Source organism: Pseudorasbora parva, chromosome 4 (assembly GCF_024679245.1).
Source record: "Pseudorasbora parva isolate DD20220531a chromosome 4, ASM2467924v1, whole genome shotgun sequence".
Classification (NCBI taxonomy): Eukaryota; Metazoa; Chordata; class Actinopteri; order Cypriniformes; family Gobionidae; genus Pseudorasbora; species Pseudorasbora parva.
This window is the reverse complement of record NC_090175.1, coordinates 10,334,019-10,356,695: the sequence shown is the minus strand read 5'-3', so window position 1 is coordinate 10,356,695 and position 22,677 is coordinate 10,334,019. Positions and strand designations below refer to the sequence as shown.

Genomic DNA, 22,677 nt, shown 5'->3' with positions numbered 1-22,677 from the left:
AGCAGGGAGGGCATCGGCATTTCATTCAGGACACACTGCTGCTTACAGCCCTGAACTCTGACTGACAGCAGAGAGCTCAAACACTAGAGGCTCAGTCGAGGTATGCAGATGACAGCTACTGGCCTCTAGTGGTCAGGACACTCATCAACAGCCACACTCAGCATGACCAAGCAGAAAAACTCAAGCCCCTGGGATTCGGCAGTGGGGAAACAAAATGAGATGGGAGATGGGAAAACCAAGGCGATGCTTTTGTGCTCTCTCGCATACGTTTTGCATTACCGCAAGCAACTTTGCGATCCCTGTCACCGGAGACATTAAATGTCCCCAAGAAACTTTACGTTCCCTGTCCCAAGACATAAAATGTCCCCAAGAAACGTCACGTTCCCTGTCCCGAGACATAAAATGTCCCCAAGAAACTTCATGTTCCCTGTCCCGAGACATAAAATGTGCAGAGAAACTTTACATTCCCTGTCCCGAGACATAAAATGTGCAGAGAAACTTTACATTCCCTGTCCCGAGACATAAAATGTGCAGAAAAACTTTACATTCCCTGTCCCGAGACATAAAATGTCCCGAGATAAACTTTACATTCCCTGTCCCGAGACATAAAATGTCCCGAGATAAACTTTACATTCCCTGTCCCGAGACATAAAATGTGCAGAAAAACTTTACATTCCCTGTCCCGAGACATAAAATGTGCAGAAAAACTTTACATTCCCTGTCCCGAGACATAAAATGTCCCCAGAGAAACTTTACGTTCCCTGTCCTGAGACATTAAATGTCCCCAGAGAAACTTCCCGTTTCCTGTCCCGAGACATAAAATGTCCCCAGAGAAACATCACGTTCCTTGTCTTGAGACATAAAATGTCCTTAGAGAAAATTTACATTCCCTGTCCCGAGACATAAAATGTGCAGAAAAACTTTACATTCCCTGTCCCGAGACATAAAATGTGCAGAAAAACTTTACATTCCCTGTCCCGAGACATAAAATGTCCCCAGGGAAACTTCCCGTCCCCTGTCCCAAGACATAAAATGAGCAGAGAAACTTTTCATTCCCTGTCCTGAGACATAAAATGTCCCGAGAGAAACTTTACGTTCCCTGTCCCGAGACATAAAATGTCCCGAGAGAAACTTTACATTCCCTGTCCGAAGACATAAAATGTCCCCAGGGAAACTTCACGTTCCCTGTCCTGAGACATAAAATGTGCAGAGAAACTTTACATTTCCTGTCCCTGAGAAATTTCACATTCCCTGTTCCCAAGAAACTTTGTGTTCCTTGTCCCGAGACATAAAATGTCCCTGGCAAAACTTTACGTCCCCTGTCCCCCAAGACACAAAATGTCCCCTGAGAAACTACGCATTCACTCACAGGAGTTCTTTGCGATCGAATGCAATGTTTCTCAGAGAATGCAAAACTTTATCTTAAATTATTAATGCTAATTGTAGTGGTTGTAATAGTATGCAAAATGTGGGGGAAAAGTTTTTTTAATAAATATTTTTGAGATATAAGTTTATCAATAACTACTAACCAAAGTCAATTGTAAATTGATGTCAAACTAGCTAGTCAATTTTGTGGCAGGTTTATTTAGCCTAAATCTGTGTCCATATTGCCCATTCTAGCTTAAATGTATTCTATTCAAACATAGGATTTCACTACAAATGTGTTTTTTTGGGGGTGGTTTAAGAAAAATGAAAAACCCTGCATAAAATGTTTAGTCTTTAGCTTGACCTCCTGGGATGGATGTTTCACAGCAAGAAGCAAATGGGCTGAAAGAAGCGTGTCTGATGACATGACATGATACGTGTCCTTTTATACGTTTAATTCCTGGAAGTGGTCTGAACAATTTACAGCTCAATTTTAACCAGCCACAATAAAAACAGAAACTTAAAAACAGCAGCATGAAATAATGTAGAAACTCGTCTACTTAAAAAAAAACTAAACAAATGGAATAAGTTAGGAGAAGGTGCACAGACATGCCTGTTGAGAACACAGCAAATGAAAAACTGTACAGGACACACTATACATAGTGAACGTCAGACATTATACACAGCTGGACTGCATCGTCTCTCAGCTGAGATCTCAAATCTGGCTTACAAACATCCTCACTTTTTAACAAAAGAACAAAAACCCAAAGTGCAGGTGCAAAAGGAAGTGACAGAGAAGAGAAATGAGAAATCTGGGAAATCACAGGTGATTTTGAGGCACGTCGTTCCAACAATCCCAGCGTCCTTCTCTGTGCCCAGAGTTGTGTTTAGTCTCATGTAGGCATGTCCCCGTTTTCACATGAACGCCCTCACATTAAAGATGACTTACAACTATACAGTAAAAGCAAAACCATTCTCTTAATCTGCATTTGTCTCATTTTAGAGTAAAAACATCTGGAGAAGATACTTGAGAAGCAAGATTGCATAAGGCTATTTTAGAAAATATAATATAAATTAAAGTATGTAACGTTTACTCATCCAAATAAACTTTTAAAACCTTTGTTTAAACGTAAAGGTAAACTGTATTTTTTGTATGCATAAATCTTAAAACTTCATCCTTAACCAAATAAATAAGTTAAGTATATTTTCTAAAAAGTCTTGTGATTGTAGACAGTTTTGATTCCCAAGTAAACTGATTTTTTTTGGGGATGTTTAGAGACATTTATTGGGACACAACATAAAAATACTGATTAAGAAAATGTTTTTTGCAGCGCTACTCTAGACACGGTTACTGTGATAAACTTTGTTAGATACTATTAGTAAACATTTGTGTTTATAAAGTACATCAAGCACATTGTAGTTTACAGCAGGTCCTCTCAGACTCTGTACAGGTAAAAAGGTCATTCTGTTCACATCACGGTCCCTCTGTCATTAGATCAAAGAGGAGTCTCTGGGGAAACTCATTACCGTCCGTCCATAACGAGCTCACGCAGACACGAGGCCTTTGAAGCCTCGCGCTGATTTAAGACCAGATCCGTGGATAAATTAGGTGGCCGGTTAAAGGGACAGTTCACCAGAAATAAAAAGCTCTCATCATTTGCTGACCCTCATGTCGCTCCGAATTTGACTATTTACGGTAGAATCCAAAAAGGAGATATTTATCAGAATGTCCATGCCGTTCATATCCATACAGCACAAGCTAATGGAGGCCGGAGATTTTAAAGGGATAGTTCACCCCAAAATGAAAATGTGATGTTTATCTGCTTTCCCCCAGTGTATCCAACATGTAGGTGTGTTTGTTTCTTCAGCAGAACACAATTGAAGATTTTTAACTCAACCGTTGCTGTGTGCCGGTCATATAATGCATGTGAATGGGTAACAACTCTATGAGAGCAAAACAAATACATGCTTATGTGATACACACAAAGTATGCATACAATTGTGTATTATTTTCTCTTAACTCTGTATATTTTTATACGTTTGATACGTACATTATCTCCCTATGCAGCGTTCATCTAACTGAATGTATATAATATGAACAGAAAAAAAAGGAACTCTTATTTTGACATTCTGGCCCGGGAGTCGCGAACGAACTGGTGAACTGCGCATGCTCCCTCACACTAACAGAAGAGCTGTGAAAAAAGCAGACGCAACTCTCTCGTCCTTTTCATTTCTATCCTGTTTTCACAGTAATCTGTCTGACGGGTCTCTGGAGGCGGGGCCTGCAACACTTAGACAACATGCACAAAGAGTCATGTGGCTCATGACGACACTGAAACACAAAACGATCAGTTTGTGAAAGAGAAAGAGCCGTATTTATATCATTTTTTACCTTTTTAAATCTGACTCGTATACCCAGATCGTGTATTATTGACCTTACCGGAAGTGAAGCGTGTCCCAGGCTGTTGGATATAGCGTTGTATTTGAGGTAAAAAATTATATAAACACGGCTCAATTTCTCACACAAACTGATCGTTTTGTGTCTTAAGACATCAGTGTGTCGTCGTGAGCCACAGGGCTCTTTGTGCATGTTGTCTAAGCATGTTTTTTTTTTGTAGAGTCTCTCATAGAGTTGTTACCCATTCACATGCATTATATGACCGGCACACAGCAACGGTTGGAGTTAAAAATCTTCATTTGTGTTCTGCTGAAGAAATAAACTCACCTACATGTTGGATACACTGGGGGTAAGCAGATAAACATCACATTTTCAATGCACGCTTTAAGAAAACTCGTTTTTATGGTGCTTTTTGTCGCTTTTCAGCTTGCTCACCGTCGACTTTTATTGTGTAGGAAAGAACTAGCATTCACCTTCCACTAAATAACTTTTCACAGACGAAGAGTGAGTAAATGATGCTAGAATTTCATTTTCGGATGAACTGTGGGTCTTTAATCCTGAAATGTATTTTGTGAATGGAGAGGTAATAGTTTTTTGTGTGTGTGTGTCGCACGTTAGCCTGATAGCGAGATCTCATAGTCACTGGGGGACATGTGTTGGTGTCCCACCTTGCGAACGTTCTTGGCGTTGGTAATTCGCGCTGCGATCTCGACAGGCTTCTCGAAGTACTGCACAAGGGCTTGTTCGGTGAGCACAGAGGCTAGGAATTGCTCGAATGTGATGGCCCAGTCCTTGTCGATGCTGGCGCTGTGAGGTAGACCCCCTCTGCCAGGACGCCCCGCTGCCCTATGTGTCCCGCCGTTTCGTATGAGAACCGTGTCCTCCGCGATGTCCTCGCACTGAAGCTTATCGTCCAGCTCGTGCGAGCCGGCGCTCAGGACGGAGTAGGAGGACATGGAGGTGTCGTCTTTGGTCTCGTCGTCTGAGATGAGCATGGCGGAGGACGTGCCCGTGTCTTTGGGCGATGAATCCTCCAGTTTGATATCGTCTAATGGGCCCGTGGTGCAGGAGTTAATCTCTCCATTGCAAGGTTTGTGCCGCGCTCTCTCCCGCTTGCTTCTGCACATGGGGATGCGGTCGTCCTCCTCATCTTCCTCCTCCTCCTCATCCTCGTCCTTGTTAGCGGGACTGCAGAAGAGTTTGCCCACCTCGCCCATCTCTAGCAGCAGGCTGGTGACCGTAGCGGTGGCGTGATAAAGCTCCTGCTCGCTGGGGTCTTCACTGAACATGTTATAGAGAGTCTTACACAGCTCGATGAACTGACTCTGAAGACGAGAGAAAAAGAAACGCATACATCAAAACAGACTCACATTTAACCTGCGGATAAACAAACCTGGTGTCATGAAGTAGATTTATTTAAAGATTTTTATTAGATAATGAATTGGTTTAGGGAGGATAGAAAATAGGGTTTGTACAGTGTAAAATCCATTACGCCTACACTACGTGTTAGTCCCCACATTTCACAAAAACAAATGTGTGTGTGTAAAGAAGTCTCAATTTATTATAAATAAATTATATGTGTGTGTGTGTGTGTGTGTGTGTGTGTGTGTGTGTGTGTGTGTGTGTGTGTGTGTGTGTGTGTGTGTGTTTTAGCTAAAAATGTCAATTAAACTATAATTTAGAATATCTAGTAAATAAAAAGTTTATATTTATATACATACACACACAGACGCACTATTTTATATGCTATTTTGATATTATATAATATATTAAAGCAAAAAAATTATATAAAGTTTTAACTTAAGAAATGGCTAGTAACTGCAGACGCACCTGGTTGAGTTTGGGCAGATCCTTCATGTTCTCCAGCTTTGCTTTGGTCTCCTGGTTCCACAGACGCAGGTACATGCGGTAATCTGGGGTGTGCGTTTTCTTAACTACATCGCAGACAGAAAGAAGCCTTACTGCATGCTGCACATTTAAACAGATCATTTGTTTTTAGCTGTGCAAATGGGGGGGATGTTTCTCCCACCTTTATCGTTCTTAAAGGTGACTCTGACGAATCCATCCTCCTTCTCCGTTCTGTTCTTGGGGTCGAGGCCTATCCGTGAGAAGTCAAAGCATCAGTACCAGTGATCACAGTTTGGGTTTTCATATGGTGAGTGAGACTGAGAGTGAGTTTGCAGCAGTACCATTGGAGGTCTCTGGGGTTATATCCTCAAAGAAATACTGCGTGGCTTCACAGGCCGAATCCGGCTCCTCCTGCTGCTCATGGTGCAGCTCTGACAACAACAAAAAAAATGACAAAATATATTTAATATTTATGTACATATACTTTATATATTTTATGATTTTATGATTTTTTTTAAAGACCCTGAACATATCCTGCCAAGTAACTGGATGTTGTAATTAGACATTATAGTAACACTTCAGTAATATTTCTATCAGGTTTACGTTTTTATTTGGCAATACGTTTGGACCTACTTTTTATTAGGTGGCCTTAACTACTCTGTACTAACATGTAAATGAATCATTTGATACAATGCACTTATTGTCTAGATAAATGTTTTTACATTGTACTTACAATTATAACTTTACCCTTAAACTGACCCACACCACCACACCTGACCCTAACTTTACCCTTAAACTGACCCACACCACCACACCTGACCCTAACTTTACCCTTAAACTGACCCACACTACCACACCTGACCCTAACTTTACCCTTAAACTGACCCACACCACCACACCTGACCCTAACTTTACCCTTAAACTGACCCACACCACCACATCTGTCCCTAACTTTACCCTTAAACTGACCCACACCACCACACCTGTCCCTAACTTTACCCTTAAACTGACCCACACCACCACACCTGTCCCTAACTTTACCCTTAAACTGACCCACACCACCACATCTGTCCCTAACTTTACCCTTAAACTGACCCACACCACCACACCTGTCCCTAACTTTACCCTTAAACTGACCCACACCACCACACCTGTCCCTAACTTTACCCTTAAACTGACCCACACCACCACACCTGTCCCTAACTTTACCCTTAAACTGACCCACACCACCACACCTGACCCTAACTTTACCCTTAAACTGACCCACACCACCACACCTGACCCTAACTTTACCCTTAAACTGACCCACACCACCACACCTGACCCTAACTTTACCCTTAAACTGACCCACACCACCACACCTGACCCTAACTTTACCCTTAAACTGACCCACACCACCACATCTGTCCCTAACCCTACCCTTAAACTGACCCACACATCACACCTGACCCTAACTTTACCCTTAAACTGACTTACACCACCACACCTGACCCTAACTTTACCCTTAAACTGACCCACACCACCACACCTGTCCCTAACTTTACCCTTAAACTGACTTACACCACCACACCTGACCCTAACTTTACCCTTAAACTGACCCACACCACCACACCTGACCCTAACTTTACCCTTAAACTGACCCACACCACCACACCTGACCCTAACTTTACCCTTAAACTGACCCACACCACCACACCTGCCCCTAACTTTACACTTAAACTGACCCACACCACCACACCTGACCCTAACTTTACCCTTAAACTGACCCACACCACCACACCTGACCCTAACTTTACCCTTAAACTGACCCACACCACCACACCTGACCCTAACTTTACCCTTAAACTGACCCACACCACCACACCTGACCCTAACTTTACCCTTAAACTGACCCACACCACCACACCTGACCCTAACTTTACCCTTAAACTGGCCCACACCACCACACCTGTCCCTAACTTTACTCTTAAACTGACCCACACCACCACACCTGTCCCTAACTTTACCCTTAAACGACCCACACCACCACACCTGTCCCTAACTTTACCCTTAAACTGACCCACACCACCACACCTGTCCCTAACTTTACCCTTAAACTGACCCACACCACCACACCTGTCCCTAACTTTACCCTTAAACTGACCCACACCACCACACCTGTCCCTAACTTTACCCTTAAACTGACCCACACCACCACACCTGTCCCTAACTTTACCCTTAAACTGACCCACACCACCACACCTGACCCTAACTTTACCCTTAAACTGACCCACACCACCACACCCACCTGACCCTAACTTTACCCTTAAACTGACCCACACCACCACACCTGACCCTAACTTTACCCTTAAACTGACCCACACCACCACACCTGACCCTAACTTTACCCTTAAACTGACCCACACCACCACACCTGTCCCTAACTTTACCCTTAAACTGACACACACCACCACACCTGACCCTAACTTTACCCTTAAACTGACCCACACCACCACACCTGACCCTAACTTTACCCTTAAACTGACCCACACCACCACACCTGTCCCTAACCTTACCCTTAAACTGACCCACACCACCACACCTGTCCCTAACCTTACCCTTAAACTGACCCACACCACCACACCTGACCCTAACTTTACCCTTAAACTGACCCACACCACCACACCTGTCCCTAACTTTACCCGTATCCACCTCAAAATCAGCAAAAGTGTTTTGCAATACAATTTGAACACAATACATTTTTACTTATTTTTTGATGTAAGTACATAGTAATTAATGCCATCTAATATAAAGTGGGACCAAAAGTATAAAATAATTTATTTTTCTTTTGATTTGGACTGACTATGAGCACTAATGCAGTGCATACCAACTCAAGTGAGAGACATGAAGAAAGAGCAAAACATCCGACTTCACTTTCATTTCTGCTTTTTATTCACGTTTCCTCTTGACTAATCTTGGTTACCATCCGTATGACATGCATATATGTGGAAATATAAACAAATGCTGAAAATAAATAATAAACCAGTTTGAACTTTGAATTTATTGTTGTTGTTTTTTACACCGACATATTAACACTTACCGGGAAGTACGTGAATCTTATAGAGAAATTTGAGTTTTTCCGTCAGGTCACCGTGACACAGGACACCTGCAACACATCAAATTGTCAAATTAATCATTTTATGAGTGTGTACAAAAACAGTCAACCCAATGAACTTCAAGTAGATTTCGGTTGAATGTAAACACATTTAAATCATATAATGGATTTCATTTTTTATTTAGCAAGCACCACTAAATATAACCAAAAGCATCTCAAAATAAAAGGGAACAAAATCATTACATTTATGATAGGGCTGGACAATAATTCAATATCAATATATATCGCGATATAATTTTTTTCAATAACGGTGATATGATTTTAAACACATTTCCGATATTTCGATATGACTGACGTTCAGGGCGCATGCCATCAGAAAGAGCAGAACACGATTGGCTTCTTGCGTGATGACGTACACCACGGACACAGTGCTCAGCAGTAGTAGGCTGATAGATCCAACGCGGCACGTTTTAGCTACAAAAAGAGAGTTTCCCTGACCGCAACACAAATGTGACTGAACGAGCTTCCACAAGTAAGGAGAAATAAATAGTTGATAAGAGAAGAAAGACTAACTTTCTTTAGTGGCGTGGAAGTGGTTCGTCTATCTAAAGCACTATTCGCACGGGATTATTATCTAGGGACCTCTGTGATTTAGAAATGACTCCTCCACATCTGAGTTTTGCGTGGCGCATTCGCACGGGATAAGCAAAGCCTGTGATTTTACTCGAATTTACTGACTTCCTCCTGACTCCCGGATATGATGTCAAGTCTTCGTTATAGATAGCTGTATGAAATCATAAACAGGCATCGATATCGTTTTGATTATTTTACAGTAGCCTAATAAATAAATATAATTTCGTTCAGTTAGTGAACAGACGTAATGAACTGAGCTCAGACCGGCGGCAGGAGTCAGAGTTAATTTATCACGAGTGAGAAGCTGATGATATACGGCGGAAGATTCAGTTTCAAAACTAAATGTAAAAGCGCCCATTTAAACAAGATTGTCATTGTACAATACTGTTATGTTATGTTTTTCATTAAGAACAGTATTGATGTTAATATTAAACACACCATTCAATCAGATTACTCTCAAATTGATAATCATTCTAAAGTGAAAGTATAATCCGTGTGGGCGCGGCTGCACGGGAATTAACGGTGCGCATTATGAATGCAGACTTTATTCTTCGTGAAAGATAAAGATAGAAATGCTCACAGGAAGAAAAAAAGCTTGCAAAAAGTATATACAATCCGCCTAATCCTGGCCAAATCACAGAGATGTCGATTCGCACGGGACTACTATTATCACAGGACCTCGGTGTGCGGCGAAATATGGTAGGTAGGCTAATTTGCGGGGGAGTTTTTACTTTACAAATAACAGACATGGCCGATTCGCACGGGATTAAGATCACCGACATTCTCTGCAATTATAACAAATCACCAGAGGTCCCCAGATAATACGCATCCCGTGGGAATGGGGCTTAAGATCTGATATTAAACTTCAGGTTTCAGTGTGCTGCAAAATGTGCCGGAGAGGTGCCGACTATGGGTGTAACAATACATCGACAGATGCATCAATCTAATGTCTAACAATACGATGCCAAGCGTTAAAAATAATCCACGTAGACTATTTATGTAAGAGGCAAGTGGCACATTTGTTTTAATACTTTCCACATTTGCACACAATGACATGTATTAACACCAATGCGTTCATTCTCGTTTAAATTACCTTTCAAAGCTTGTGAAAGACGGTCAGACATGGCTTCACGAAAATGTATCATTTGCTCGTGTTTAAAGCCTTGCAAAAAGCAGCGTGCACTCATCTCAAACAGAGCACAAATAGGCCACTGAATTGAGTCTTCTTTTATTTATTTTTTGTGCATCAGTAGATAAAGGTGTAGTTTTGCATAAAAGGAGAATATAGCGCTATGAATCGTTCTTCACTGAAATTTAAAACTTAAAAGAAAATGCTCAATAAACTGCGTCTGCGAAGTGAGAGTCTTATGTTTATTTGACGGTGATTTCACATTTCTTGTTCGTATAAAGGCTAAATACAAATAAAAGGTGAACATTAATTTATTTGTACCGTTTTTATTTCTAAAATATTATATAGTTTTATAGGAGGAGGTTTCATAGACTTGGCAAATTAATTTTTCAGAAGTTTGTAGGCACAGAAATCCTTTGTGGCAGTTCTTGGTAGTTTTTCTAAAGTTTTTATATAGTTCATATCGATATCGAAATTATATCGTATCGACCAAAATTAAGAAATATATCGTGATATAAATTTTGGCCATATCGTCCAGCCCTAATTTATGATAATAATTAAAATGTAGTAAGATTAAGCATTATTTAGCATCTAATTAAAAACACAAATACAAAAAAAGACTAAAAATAACAATGTTATTAATATTTGAATTGTTATATTAAATGATTAAACAAATAATACTAAATAATACACAAATTAAATAAATAAAAATGCATTAATATATACAAAAATAAATAGAATTATTATATACAGTTAATATATTAATATACATTTTCATTAATATTATTTTTTTACCCTGAGGTACACTTGTAATTTTCTTCAATAATATAATTTGACTTGTTTTAAATGTTTTGATTCCTAAAAGTAAGCTTTCATAGTGCATCAAACTTTTATGGAAAATGTTTAAAGTCTCTACAAAATCAAAACTACATTATTTCTAGTTGAATAATGCAGTATTTACTACAAAAGATGTATCCGTGCATCATTTTTATTTATTTATTCAAGTCCCTCTTTATTCAAAATAATTCCCCTCCTTCTCGCAGCTCATCTCTTCTCTGATGATGTGTTTACTGCCGTGAGGGCGGGGCCATAACCTGTCACTCACATGAGATCCACCAATAGTAAACCACAACCAGCCACTCAATTCCCAGTGGACAGAATCAAGCCCCGCCCTACATTTGCTCTTGTTCGAGAAGCAATTTCACGACAACTTCTGCTTCATGCTGAATTTTAAGGAGAAGATTGCCCTGATAAACCACTCACTCAAGCCATAGATGAACTCTCTGAAGTTGATGAGCGCGTCTGCATTGTGGTCCAACAGCCGGAAGAATCGCAGGGCCAGATCGTCGGTGTGTGAGCCGCAGGCCCAGGGGAAGAGCAGCGGAAAAAGGCCCTTGAACTGCTCCAGATCGATACGGTACTGCTCCAGGTACGGCAGGCTCGGGTCGTGGCGGCTCATGGGGTTACTGGTGCTGCCCCAGTAACAGCTGGTCAGATGCTCAGCCTGATGGTATTAAACACACACAGCTCATGAAAAGGCAATGCATATGGAGCATGTGACTTTAAACATAAATGTTTAAATGTGAATGCACCTGCAATGGTGTTAATGCGTTTCATCGCCTAAATACATTTGTTTCCTAAACCGACTTTATGATCTGAGGCTCAACACAAATCAGGCTGGAGGAGTTACATGCACACTGCAACTAAGTTTAAAATTAAGGGTTTATTTAAATTATTTATCAAGCTCCACAAAATTTGACCAAAATAAATCAATATAATAAAACAATACAATAAACAAGTACAATTAAAAGAATAAAATAAAAAAAATAACATTTAACAATTTAAAATGATTTAGCAAGCACTAATAAATACAGGGAGTGCAGAATTATTAGGCAAGTTGTATTTTTGAGGATTCATTTAATTATTGAACAACAACCATGTTCTCAATGAACACAAAAAACTCATTAATATCAAAGCTGAATATTTTTGGAAGTTTTAGTTTTAGCTATTTTAGGCGGATATCTGTGTGTGCAGGTGACTATTACTGTGCATAATTATTAGGCAACTTAACAAAAAACAAATTTAAACCCATTTCAATTATTTATTTTTACCAGTGAAACCAATATAACATCTCAACATTCCCAAATATACATTTCTGACATTCAAAAACCAAACAAAAACAAATCAGTGACCAATATAGCCACCTTTCTTTGCAAGGACACTCAAAAGCCTGCCATCCATGGATTCTGTCAGTGTTTTGATCTGTTCACCATCAACATTGCGTGCAGTACCACAGCCTCCCAGACACTGTTCAGAGAGGTGTACTGTTTTCCCTCCTTGTAAATCGCACATTTGATGATGGACCACAGGTTCTCAATGGGGTTCAGATTAGGTGAACAAGGAGGCCATATCATTAGATTTTCTTCTTTTATACCCTTTCTTGCCAGCCACGCTGTGGAGTACTTGGACGCGTGTGATGGAGCATTGTCCTGCATGAAAATCATGTTTTTCTTGAAGGATGCAGACTTCTTCCTGTACCACTGCTTGAAGAAGGTGTCTTCCAGAAACTGGCAGTAGGACTGGGAGTTGAGCTTGACTCCATCCTCAACCCGTAAAGGCCCCACAAGCTCATCTTTGATGATACCAGCCCAAACCAGTACTCCACCTCCACCTTGCTGGCGTCTGAGTCGGACTGGAGCTCTCTGCCCTTTACCAATCCAGCCACGGGCCCATCCATCTGGCCCATCAAGACTCACTCTCATTCATCAGTCCATAAAACCTTAGAAAAATCAGTCTTGAGATATTTCTTGGCCCAGTCTTGACGTTTCAGCTTGTGTGTCTTGTTCAGTGGTGGTCGACTTTCTGCCTTTCTTACCTTGGCCATGTCTCTGAGTATTGCACACCTTGTGCTTTTGGGCACTCCAGTGATGTTGCAGCTCTGAAATATGGCCAAACTGGTGGCAAGTGGCATCTTGGCAGCTGCACGCTTGACTTTTCTCAGTTCACGGGCAGTTATTTTGCGCCTTGGTTTTTCCACACGCTTCTTGCGACCCTGTTGACTATTTTGAATGAAACGCTTGATTGTTCGATGATCACGCTTCAGAAGCTTGGCTATTTTAAGACTGCTGCATCCCTCTGCAATATATCTCACTATTTTTGACTTTTCTGAGCCTGTCAAGTCCTTCTTTTGACCCATTTTGCCAAAGGAAAGGAAGTTGCCTAATAATTATGCACACCTGATATAGGGTGTTGATGTCATTAGACCACACCCCTTCTCATTACAGAGATGCACATCACCTAATATGCTTAATTGGTAGTAGGCTTTCCAGCCTATACAGCTTGGAGTAAGACAACATGCATAACGAGGATAATGTGGTCAAAATACTCATTTGCCTAATAATTCTGCACTCCCTGTATAGAACCAAAATGATTTTAAAAGAAAAAAAGAAAAAGATTAAAATTGTATTTTGTAAATGTTTTAATTGATATATTAAATGAATAAATAATACACATTTATTATTATTATTATTATTATTATTATTATTATTATAATAAAAGTACACTATATTACCAAAAGCTTTGGGACACCTGCCTTTACATGAACTTTAATGACAGCCAGGGTAGGTGGGTCCACCCTTTGCAGCTGTAACAGCTTCGGCTCTTCTGGGAAGGCTTTCCTCAAGGTTCAGGAGTGTGTTTATTGGAATTTCTGACCATTCTTCTAGAAGCGCGTTTGTTAGGTCAGGCACTGATGTCGGACGAGAAGGCCTGGCTCTCAGTCTCCGCTCTAATTCATCCCAAAGGTGATCTATCGGGTTGAGCTCAGGACTCTGTGCAGGCCAGTCAAGTTCCTCCACACCAAACTCACTCATCCATGTCTTTATGGACCTTGATGTTTGCACTGGTGCGCAGTCATGTTGGAACAGGAAGAGTTCCATCCCCAAACTGTTCCCACAAAGTTAGGAACACAAAATTGTCCAAAATGTCTTAGTGTCCTGAAGCATTAAGAGTTCATTTCGCTGGAACTAAGGGGCCAAGCCCAACCCCTGAAAAACAACCCCACACTATAATCCCCCCTCCACCAAACTTTACACACGTCACAATGCAATCTGGCAAGTACTGTTCTCCTAGCAAACGGCAAACCCAGACTCGTCCATGGGATTGCCAGATAGAGAAGCGTGATTGGTCCCTCCAGAGAACATGTCTCACTGCTCTAGAGTCCACTGGCGGCTGCTTTACTCCACTGCATACCAGGCTTTGCATTGCACTTAGTGATGTAAGGCTTGGATGAGCTGCTCGGCCATGGAAACCCATTCCATGAAGCTCTCTACACACTGATCTAGAGCTCATCTGAAGGCCACATGAAGTTTGGAGGTCTGTAGCGATTGACTCTGCAGAAAGTTATTGAACACCTGAATTCAATGATTTGGAGGGGTGTCCCAATACTTTTGGTAATAGTGTACATATTAATAGTGTACTTTGTAGGGGTGTCCCAATACTTTTGGGTAGTACAAATAGTGGGTGGTACCAATAGTAGTACCAATAGTTTGGGTAGTACCAATAGTGTACATATTAATAGTGTACTTTGTAGGGGTGTCCCAATACTTTTGGTAATAGTGTACATATTAATGATTAAAATGATTTAGCAAGAATCATTCAAGCATAATAAAAAATATGGCATGTATAATATATTAATTTATTTATTATATAAAATTATGAATTTATATTGATTTAATAATAATTTTTATACAGTAAATAATAATAATTATCATTATTATTATTATTTGTTATTTTAACTCCAGCTAGGTGACATCATTTGCTGTGAAATGTGGTTTTCCGTTACTTTTATTATTATTGCCATGCAAAGCATCATCTGATTATTAAACACAATTATTCCTCTAAATGGACAAGATATTTGGGACATAAATGGCTCTGATCCAAATACAGGAAAACTCTCAGAGCTGCTACGGTGTCATTGAGAGCTAATGAATGTCCTGAAGAACAGCTGAAGAGGAAGATATATGACTCTCTAATAAAAAGTCCTCCATCTGCAATATATTCACACACTCACTCCATCCATCAGCCGTGTAAAGGGGAGTCATTATCTTAAATCACTGGAACAGTATTCCTAGCCTTGTTCAGGAAGCAGACACACTCTGTCATTTTAAATCTAGACTAACACATCTCTTTAACCTGGCATACACATATAACATTATCATTATTCAAATCCATTAAAAGATTGTAAGGCTGCATAAATTAGGTCAACCGTAACCAGGATCACTTCCCATAACACCCTTGTTACATCATAAGAAGAATGGCATATACGCTAATATTAGGCCCAATCCCAATTCAATGTTATACCCCCTCCCCTACACCCATGAAATAGGGGAATATTTTCACCCCTACCCTTTGCCACTCTAAGAAATGGAGCACTACTATATGCCACCATATGTCATCGCTAGATCCAACGTCAAAGGAGATGTGCTGATGTTTATAACAAGAACATATTACCGTAAATATGAACGCATTTTAATTTCGAACCCATTTAGATTTTTTGGACTCCATTGTAATGGTTAAATCAAATTTTAGTAAACAAAGACCATGTGTAATTAATTGGATTTACTGGATTAACATTTTGATTAAAAAAAAAACTTCTTATTAAGTAATTTTTGTTAAACTTTTAATAAATTCCTGTTTGATAGGTTGAAATACATTTGATAAGTTTGATTTCAATTAATCAGACATGGTTTTTGATTACTACAATTTAATTAAACCATTAAAATGTAATCCACAAAACTTGAAACAAAAAAAGTTTGGTTATATATATATCATATTTCCATGATCAATTCTTTTCTCCCAGAAATGTTGTGTATTTAAATTTTTCTGGCAATTAAATGTAGGCATAAAACATTATTTTAATTAATCTTTTAATCATATGAAATCAAAATTATTATTATTATTATTTTAAATCAAACAAAGTGCTGCACAACAGAGGTTTAAAAATGTAAACATGGAAGAAAAACTGTGGCCATTACTTAAAAAAAAAAAAGATTTAATTTATTATTATTATTATTATTATTATTATTAGATTGAGATTTCATTCACAATTTCAAGTTAAACCAAACTTTTACTTTGCCGGGTTGCCGTGAAGCCTTTTGAGTTTGTGTGTTTATGCATCTGCGCAATTTATTCACACATTGACATGCAGAACATGCAGGATTCATATTTAAAGTCTTTTTGCAGTTTAATATTCACAGACACAAGTCAATATCGCAGTGTCAATATCAAAGTTCACTGATCTGCTTTTTGTTAATTCTTCAAAAATTTGACAAATTCAGTTAAATATTGCGTTAAAGTACATAACGTTTTTATGACTGTATTTAGCGATTCCGTCTGTTTTCTGCATTGTGAACATCATAGGGCCCTACATTATACGCTGTAGCAAGTGTATGCAGGGACATTTCTCATACCCCTTAATTTGAAGTGGGCTCTTGAAAAATCTTTGTTTGAATCTGGCCCCTACCCCTCCAACCAAAGGGGTAGAAATGGGATTGGGCCTTAGTCTCTCTGTTTATCCCGAGGTTACCGTAGTCAGCCGTATCCAGTCCGTATCCCGATCAGATGGTGGACCTGCACCTAGACACGACCACAATGCAGCCCTGAATGTCAGCAGAGATCCTGACAACTAGACAATCCCCTGTGAAGGTGAAGCCATCAGCACAGATCCTCAGCAGAGACCAAGAACGGGACAGGTCCTCCGCACAGACCCTATGAGCAGCTTCGGCCCAATGCCGGCGAGGACGAATCGATCTTCAAGCAAAAGGAACTGGATGAATATCTGAATGCTCCCGATCTGAATTCTGACTTGTGATGCAGCCTTAATCATAATGACAGTGTGTTCATTGTCCAGAGGAGAACTGGCCTGGTTTCTCACAAGGTTTTTTTTCTCCATCCGGTCACCTCATGGGAGTTTGGGATCTTGCCTCTGTCGCCTCTGGCTTGCTTGGTCGGGGAGACTAAATATTCAATAATATTGATCTGACTGTACTGACACTGGGTGCGTTTACATGCACGTTCTTAAGCTGATTAAGCTGAGAATGAACACGGTCATGTAAACGCGGTAGCCCGTTTTCTTTTATCGGACTAAGATCATAAACGGCGTAAGCATAAACCAGTCGGGACAGGTCGTTTTTTGCCTCCTACCCTGATTTTGCGCTGCATGTAAACGCATTAACCTGCCTTCTGTCGGCTTTTTGAAGTGCACATGTGTGATAGGTGACAAAAACGCAAACTTCGAGCATATTTAAACGCATCCAGACAGAGCGAGCTAGCGTTTTGCATGCAATATGGCCTAATATCACAAACGCAGACTCTTTTAAGACCCAGAAAATTGTAAAGATGTGTTCATGCAGCAGAAGTAGAAGAGGTTCAGTCTAAACGCTGCATCTGGAACTTCATGAGGGATAATATGAGCCATAAATCTCCCGCTGACACGCTTTATTTAACATCACAACTGACGTAACATTTGGAATACTTCGAGTCAGATGTTTGACGTCACTTAAAGGAAATAACCCGGTTTATTAATAAAGTCATGTAAACGCGGTTTACTTGCGTTGTCAGTTTACTGGTTTGTATGTAAACGGGGAAAACTGGTTATTTCAATAAGCAGATATTTGTGTGCTATCAGCTTACTGGTGTGAATGTAAACGCACCCATCGTTACATGAGAACTGAGCTGGATGATGACGTGACAGTTTATAGATTAACTAATTTAATAATTGATGATCTTTACAACAGAACTGAAACAACAATGAACCGACTTCAGCCGAAATGCATAATTTTCCTGTGTAAAGCTGCTCTGAAATCTGTATTGTATAAAGCGCTATATAAATAAGGGTGACTTGACACACTCATTCTTCTCAAGCGCAGAAAATATGTTGGTCATAATTGGGTGACTCGTGACCTTGTCATGTGACTGACCTTAAAGAGTGTGTAGAGCTCCTCCAGTTCATCAATGCTGAAGGGCGTCTCCGTCACGATGGTCCGCACCTGGAAAACCAGCGTAAATATGAACGTGTAGTGCTTGAGTAAAACTGAAAGTCACAGATCCACTGAATGAGTCTGTGTGGAGGGTCTCAGATTACCACATTGCGTTTGGTGGTGTCTTCAATGGCCTGGATCACTCTCAGTCTCTGTTTGAAACGCATCTGCTCGATCACATCCGCCCGAATGGAGCCGAACTTCTGCAGACGAGCAAATGTGCAATATGACAGACTGAACACATGGACACACTTTAAACCAGCGAGTCCTACACATCACTTAGGGAAATGTTATTAGTAGGTTTGGGTACCGAAACCCAGTGCTACCTATACAACCGTTTTGTACCAGACCGAATCAGAACGCAGATTTCGGTTCCTCATTTCGTTCCATCAAACGTGCTTTCGTGCTTTGGCTGGCACTGAGCCAGAGACACACACTCGTCACATATCACAATGATTAAGTGTTTTTAACCACATCATGTTTAGTTTAGGATTTCAGACATTTAAGTGCACATGAGTAGCAGCAAAAACCCGTCGATGTGGAAGTGGCAATAACAATCCTTTCTGACAGTTATAATTTGACTGTTTTATTCATATCAGACACACATTATATCAGTTACCATATAGTTCACCGGTCACTTTCTTTCATGTATTTCGTGAAACGAGGAGGAATTTACGTGATGTAAATCCGACAGATGCGATTCTCTGAGGCGCAAACTATCATGGCGGCGCCCATCGCACATTATAGATCAACTAACATGATCATTATGACAAAACAAATTCACTTACACATATTTGGAAATCAGAATATCAGATAGCTCATGACACGGGTAACAAGTTTGTGAATATTTTAAATAAAAAAGAAATATACTAAATAGACCACTACAGCTGAGCTCTGAGCTGTCATAAAGCGATTTTGCGGCTGCTGTGTGTCATGTGATGTGAGAAGCACGACGCGTTGCCATGGAAACAATAAGCCAATGCATTTTAAGCCAGAAAATATGGTCATATTAATGCAAAATAATGCTGAGCTGAAGCTGCTTTGTAGCAGACCAAGACTGTTATTAGTGGTGTAATATCACTAGTGTTAGTGCTGTTATTAGTGCTGTAATATCACTAGTGTTAGTGCTGTTATTAGTGCTGTAATATCACTAGTGTTAGTGCTGTTATTAGTGCTGTAATATCACTAGTGTTAGTGCTGTTATTAGTGCTGTAATATCACTAGTGTTAGTGCTGCTATTAGTGCTGTAATATCACTAGTGTTAGTGCTGTTATTAGTGCTGTAATATCACTAGTGTTAGTGCAGTTATTAGTGCTGTAATATCACTAGTGTTAGTGCTGTTATTAGTGCTGTAATATCACTAGTGTTAGTGCTGTTATTAGTGCTGTAATATCACTAGTGTTAGTGCTGTTATTAGTGCTGTAATATCACTAGTGTTAGTGCTGTTATTAGTGCTGTAATATCACTAGTGTTAGTGCTGTTATTAGTGCTGTAATATCACTAGTGTTAGTGCTGTTATTAGTGCTGTAATATCACTAGTGTTAGTGCTGTTATTAGTGCTGTAATATCACTAGTGTTAGTGCTGTTATTAGTGCTGTAATATCACTAGTGTTAGTGCTGCTATTAGTGCTGTAATATCACTAGTGTTAGTGCTGTTATTAGTGTTGTAATATCACTAGTGTTAGTGCTGTTATTAGTGCTGTAATATCACTAGTGTTAGTGCTGTTATTAGTGCTGTAATATCACTAGTGTTAGTAGCGTTAGTGCTGTTATTAGTGCTGTAATATCACTAGCGTTAGTGCTGTTATTAGTGCTGTAATATCACTAGCGTTAGTGCTGTTATTAGTGCTGTAATATCACTAGCGTTAGTGCTGTTATTAGTGCTGTAATATCACTAGCGTTAGTGCTGTAATATCACTAGTGTTAGTGCTGTTATTAGTGCTGTAATATCACTAGTGTAAGTGCTGTTATTAGTGCTGTAATATCACTAGTGTTAGTGCTGTTATTAGTGCTGTAATATCACTAGTGTTAGTGCTGTTATTAGTGCTGTAATATCACTAGCGTTAGTGCTGTTATTAGTGCTGTAATATCACTAGCGTTAGTGCTGTTATTAGTGCTGTAATATCACTAGCGTTAGTGCTGTTATTAGTGCTGTAATATCACTAGCGTTAGTGCTGTTATTAGTGCTGTAATATCACTAGCGTTAGTGCTGTTATTAGTGCTGTAATATCACTAGCGTTAGTGCTGTTATTAGTGCTGTAATATCACTAGCGTTAGTGCTGTTATTAGTGCTGTAATATCACTAGCGTTAGTGCTGTTATTAGTGCTGTAATATCACTAGCGTTAGTGCTGTTATTAGTGCTGTAATATCACTAGCGTTAGTGCTGTTATTAGTGCTGTAATATCACTAGCGTTAGTGCTGTTATTAGTGCTGTAATATCACTAGCGTTAGTGCTGTTATTAGTGCTGTAATATCACTAGCGTTAGTGCTGTTATTAGTGCTGTAATATCACTAGCGTTAGTGCTGTTATTAGTGCTGTAATATCACTAGCGTTAGTGCTGTTATTAGTGCTGTAATATCACTAGCGTTAGTGCTGTTATTAGTGCTGTAATATCACTAGCGTTAGTGCTGTTATTAGTGCTGTAATATCACTAGCGTTAGTGCTGTTATTAGTGCTGTAATATCACTAGCGTTAGTGCTGTTATTAGTGCTGTAATATCACTAGCGTTAGTGCTGTTATTAGTGCTGTAATATCACTAGCGTTAGTGCTGTTATTAGTGCTGTAATATCACTAGCGTTAGTGCTGTTATTAGTGCTGTAATATCACTAGCGTTAGTGCTGTTATTAGTGCTGTAATATCACTAGCGTTAGTGCTGTTATTAGTGCTGTAATATCACTAGCGTTAGTGCTGTTATTAGTGCTGTAATATCACTAGTGTTAGTGCTGTTATTAGTGCTGTAATATCACTAGTGTTAGTGCTGTTATTAGTGCTGTAATATCACTAGTGTTAGTGCTGTTATTAGTGCTGTAATATCACTAGCGTTAGTGCTGTAATATCACTAGCGTTAGTGCTGTAATATCACTAGCGTTAGTGCTGTTATTAGTGCTGTAATATCACTAGTGTTAGTGCTGTTATTAGTGCTGTAATATCACTAGCGTTAGTGCTGTTATTAGTGCTGTAATATCACTAGTGTTAGTGCTGTTATTAGTGCTGTAATATCACTAGTGTTAGTGCTGTTATTAGTGCTGTAATATCACTAGTGTTAGTGCTGTTATTAGTGCTGTAATATCACTAGTGTTAGTGCTGTTATTAGTGCTGTAATATCACTAGTGTTAGTGCTGTTATTAGTGCTGTAATATCACTAGCGTTAGTGCTGTTATTAGTGCTGTAATATCACTAGTGTTAGTGCTGTTATTAGTGCTGTAATATCACTAGCGTTAGTGCTGTTATTAGTGCTGTAATATCACTAGTGTTAGTGCTGTTATTAGTGCTGTAATATCACTAGTGTTAGTGCTGTTATTAGTGCTGTAATATCACTAGTGTTAGTGCTGTTATTAGTGCTGTAATATCACTAGCGTTAGTGCTGTTATTAGTGCTGTAATATCACTAGTGTTAGTGCTGTTATTAGTGCTGTAATATCACTAGTGTTAGTGCTGTTATTAGTGCTGTAATATCACTAGTGTTAGTGCTGTTATTAGTGCTGTAATATCACTAGTGTTAGTGCTGTTATTTAGTGTTAAATTAGGCCTATTGTAGTTGGGTTAGGTGGCTTTAGCTTTTACCGTGAATTTAAGTAAATTGTGTTTTGTATCTTAGATACTTATCTTAGATTCTCTTAGAAACTAATGAATTGTTTAATTTAATTTAAAGAATAAGAATAAAATAAAAAATATCTATAAAAAGCCATTATTTAATGTCATCCACCGTTTTTTTGTGGCTCTTTTTAAAAAAAAGTATCGGTTCAGGGACCGTTTAGGCCCCGGTATCGTTTTAAAAGTACCGGTTTGGCACGGGAATCGAAAATAACCTAAACCAGGGTTCCTCAAGCTCGGTCCAGGAGGGCCACTGTCCGGCAGAGTTTAGCTCCAACCCCAAACAAACACACCTTCGTATGATTTTCTAGCGATCCTGAATACCTTGATTAGCTTGCTAAGGTGTGTTTGATCAGG

At 39.6% G+C, this 22,677-nt stretch overlaps 1 protein-coding gene across 1 annotated transcript in view; it reads right to left on the bottom strand.

Annotated features, from left to right (window-relative positions):
* Window positions 1-4,143: 4,143 nt before the first annotated feature.
* tbc1d9 (TBC1 domain family, member 9 (with GRAM domain)) overlaps window positions 4,144-22,677 on the bottom strand; it is a 44,236-nt gene continuing 25,702 nt past the window's right edge. Inside the window, exons 14-21 of the mRNA XM_067440835.1 lie at window positions 18,611-18,709; window positions 18,447-18,515; window positions 11,731-11,971; window positions 8,691-8,756; window positions 5,953-6,042; window positions 5,793-5,861; window positions 5,594-5,697; window positions 4,144-5,088 (exon numbers count right to left, since the gene is read on the bottom strand). Coding sequence (XP_067296936.1) covers window positions 4,378-5,088; window positions 5,594-5,697; window positions 5,793-5,861; window positions 5,953-6,042; window positions 8,691-8,756; window positions 11,731-11,971; window positions 18,447-18,515; window positions 18,611-18,709 — 1,449 coding nt within the window. The 3' untranslated portion in view covers window positions 4,144-4,377. The remainder of the gene's footprint in view (window positions 5,089-5,593; window positions 5,698-5,792; window positions 5,862-5,952; window positions 6,043-8,690; window positions 8,757-11,730; window positions 11,972-18,446; window positions 18,516-18,610; window positions 18,710-22,677) is intronic.